The 3205-nt window shown below is 61.6% G+C and overlaps 1 protein-coding gene across 1 annotated transcript in view; it reads left to right on the plus strand.

Moving 5' to 3' along the window:
- The first annotated feature begins 250 nt into the window (after window positions 1-250).
- Rfx4 (regulatory factor X4) overlaps window positions 251-3205 on the plus strand; it is a 136164-nt gene continuing 133209 nt past the window's right edge. Inside the window, exon 1 of the mRNA XM_010631310.2 lies at window positions 251-698. Within this exon, the coding sequence (XP_010629612.1) occupies window positions 656-698 (43 nt within the window). The 5' untranslated portion in view covers window positions 251-655. The remainder of the gene's footprint in view (window positions 699-3205) is intronic.

Raw genomic sequence — 3205 nt, forward strand, 5'->3', positions numbered from 1 at the left:
CCGCGCCCCCAGCCTGCGCGGCCTGGCCGGCGCGGGAGGGGGGAGGGGCCGCATCTAAGCCAATTTTGATTTCGCCCGTAATGAGCGCCGGGCCGGGCTGGAGAAGGCCTCTGGAACTTTAAATAAGAAAAACGTTGCTAATGCTATAATAGAAGGGGGAAGTCGGAGGGCCGGGATTGCGTCGCCCGAGCCCCCCTTTTCGGAGGCGGCTTTTCTTATTCAAAACAGGCCCACAATGGGCTTCACAGTGAGCCTGGCCACGGCCCCACTGAGGAGCGGCCATTCATCAGGCCGGCTGGCCTATCAATGACACTGCTCCCATGGGGCTGCTATAAAATGATGCTTTTTCCCATGAAACATCCGCAAACATTTTGACGGGCTTGGCTCGGCCCGGCTGGATTACCGAGTGTCCCCTCGCTGGCTGCTGCGGCTCCTTCTCCCGCGCCCTCTCCGCCCTCTCCGCCTTCCCCTCTCCTCTCCTTGCTCTTTTTCTCTCCTCTTTCTTTCCCTTTCCTCTTTGATCCTCTTCGCTCTCACTCTCTGCCCGCCTCGCCTCGCTTCCCTCCTCCCTCCCGGTCTCCCCGGCGTCTCTGGCACAGGGGATCCCCAAACCTCAGGATTTTCGGGGGGCGCCTGTGCTGTCCATGGGAAGAGCATGCATTGTGGGTTACTGGAGGAACCCGACATGGATTCCACAGGTCAGTCCTGCTGCGGGCGCGACCTGGGAGGGGGAGGGAGCTCCAGGACTTCACGGAGTTGGCAGACTTCAGACGCCGAACGTCAGTGGGACCCCAGAAAATAACGGAAAGTGTGGGGAAGTTTCCAATCCCAGGCAAAGTGTGCAAGAGTGCACGCGTGTGTGCGAGCGAGCGAGCGAGTGTGATGTGGGCGCGCTGAAGAAGGCGCTTTCGCTGCCTCCGACAAAGTTCGGTGCCGATGCGCTGCCTGCAGGAGCTGCCCTCCGCTCAACTTCAGAGCGGCCTCCCCGCCCGGCCCACTCCTCCCGCTTGGGGCCAGGATAACGGTGCTCCCGGCGACGGCGGGGCTGGGAAGCCCAAGGGAAGGGATAGCCGGTGGCTGGGAGGTGGGGGTGGCAAAGCCGGTGGTCCTGGGGGATCCGCCTCAGTGAGAGATGGGACCCCAGGAATGTCCAGGCGCTGTCCCTTCTGTCTTACCCGGAAGGGCCCCGCGGCTCGCTCCCTGCAGGCTGCAGCCTGCTGGGGGTGCTGGAGGGCGGCCTGGCACCCAGGTCTGCAAACCGCTATTTGGTGTGGGCACTGTCACAGTGGGCATAGGGTTTTAGGGTAGCGGAGTCCTTCAGAACAGGAAGACAAGGAGTCTTCAACGCAAATGCCCCGCATGGCGGCTCCTTCACAGTTCAGTCCTCCGCAGAGCCTGCATTTTCTAGCCCGAGTTACTTGGAGTTCACTTCCTCCCACGCAGTTCATGCCACCCCCGTGGGCTGTAACTTTGGGCTCATGATGTGGTCCAGGAGAGACAGAGATGAGGTGGCAAAGGCGGCAGATTGGGAGAGCACCTGGGAACAGCGCCCAGGGCACGGCTGCTTGAGCAACAAGTGCTTCCATCTAGGGTTCCTGCTGCTCGTTCCCTTCACTGAGCAAGTAAACGGCCCCCAGACAGGACGAGGATCTGTGTCAGGGCTCTGGTCATCCAGACACCACCCGGGGGACCTGGACAGGAGGTCCTCCCACCAGGGGACCCAAGGTACTTGGTGCCTGTGACCCCCAGGCGAGTCTCTCCCCAGGGTGGGCAAAGCCTGAGACCCAGCGTGCTCTGTTCCCTATGGGATGGTGAAGAAGGCAAGAGGCCACCTGCCCCCGGGTGGCCAGAGCCCCAGGCCCTTCACTCACAGAGCAGTAAAGCAGGTGGGGGGGCCTTTTTGTAAACCTCAAGTGCTGTGAAATGTCGCATCTGAGTACCCCAACAGTAAAAGCAAACATCTTTAACAAAATTAAACTAATTTCTGCAGTGTTGGTGGCCAAGCATTTGCAGAGGGCCCATGCGAGGTCTTGGGGCTCCTTGCACCGCAGCCTATTGCTGTGGCTTTAAACTGAGCCTCTGCACGACTGGAGCCCTCGTCCCCAGCAGGAGCGTGGATATCCTCCTTCCCACCCTCAGCGTGTCCGGTGGTCACGGAGGTAACGGCTGCCCCCGCCTCGAACGCCAGCTCTGCAGTCTTCTCCCCGCTAAGCCTCCTTCCAAATCCAGGAGCCATCCCGCTTTGCCACCCAGAACTCGGAGTCCAAACTCCTGGGAAGTGGCAGCGTTGAGAAACTGCTGGAGGTGCATCAGCTGACATTTCCCTCTGCCTCCCAAAGCCCACACAGCAAAGCGGCCTGGCCGCCTGTCGTTCGGTTGGTCAGTAGGTCTGTCTGTCTGTCTATCCGGCGGCCCTTGAATCCTTTCCAGAGATTTTAATCCAATTAGCTTTCTTTGGAGGCCCCTTGTTATGTAAAGGTACTTTCTGCCCCGCTTGGAGAGACCCGCGCTCCTCGGAGCAAGCAGTTCGATTCTCACCCGTTGGGGGAAGATCGCGCGCTAGAGACACGCACGTTACCATGATCATTTCATCCTGCAAGGGCTGGAACACCCACTTAGTGAGTGCCCGGCCGGCCGAGGCGCGAGCGTCGGGATCAGAGGCCAGCGAGCTGCGCCGCACCCCTCGCTCTGAGGAGGAAAATCCCTGAGAAGAGCCGGCCTGGGAGAGGGGTTTGCCGGGCTGGAGCTCTCCGGCGGCCTTGGGCCACTTCAGCGTGACCCGCAGAACCCTCCCCTTTGTTCCGCGCACCCAGCCGGTAATATTCTCCTCAGGTCTTCCCCAAATGCGCGACCTCGCCGATGAGGGCTCGGGGCCCCCGGGCCGATCCCGCGTGGCCTGCCCTCCCCATGTGTGTGCCGGGGCCGCGCGTCTCTAACCCGCTTTAACGACCAGGCTCCATCACTCGGGTAACCCTGGCGTTCGAGAACGAAGGCCGTGGGCGCGTGGAATCTGTGGCCCCTAGAACTGGCGTAAAGTGGCCGCGGCCAGGGCTGTTCCCTGCGCCACAGGCGCGTGGCTTCTTCCTAAACGGGATGGCGAGTTAGAGCCCTGGTGGGGCGTCTGCGCGCATTCACCTTGTGCCCCACCTCCGAACCCACGCCGGAGTCGGACCCCTGAGACAGACCCCGATGGCGGGACGAGGGG

Source organism: Fukomys damarensis, unplaced genomic scaffold (genome assembly GCF_012274545.1).
Source record: "Fukomys damarensis isolate Sample0158 unplaced genomic scaffold, DMR_v1.0_HiC HiC_scaffold_15, whole genome shotgun sequence".
NCBI classification, from domain to species: Eukaryota; Metazoa; Chordata; class Mammalia; order Rodentia; family Bathyergidae; genus Fukomys; species Fukomys damarensis.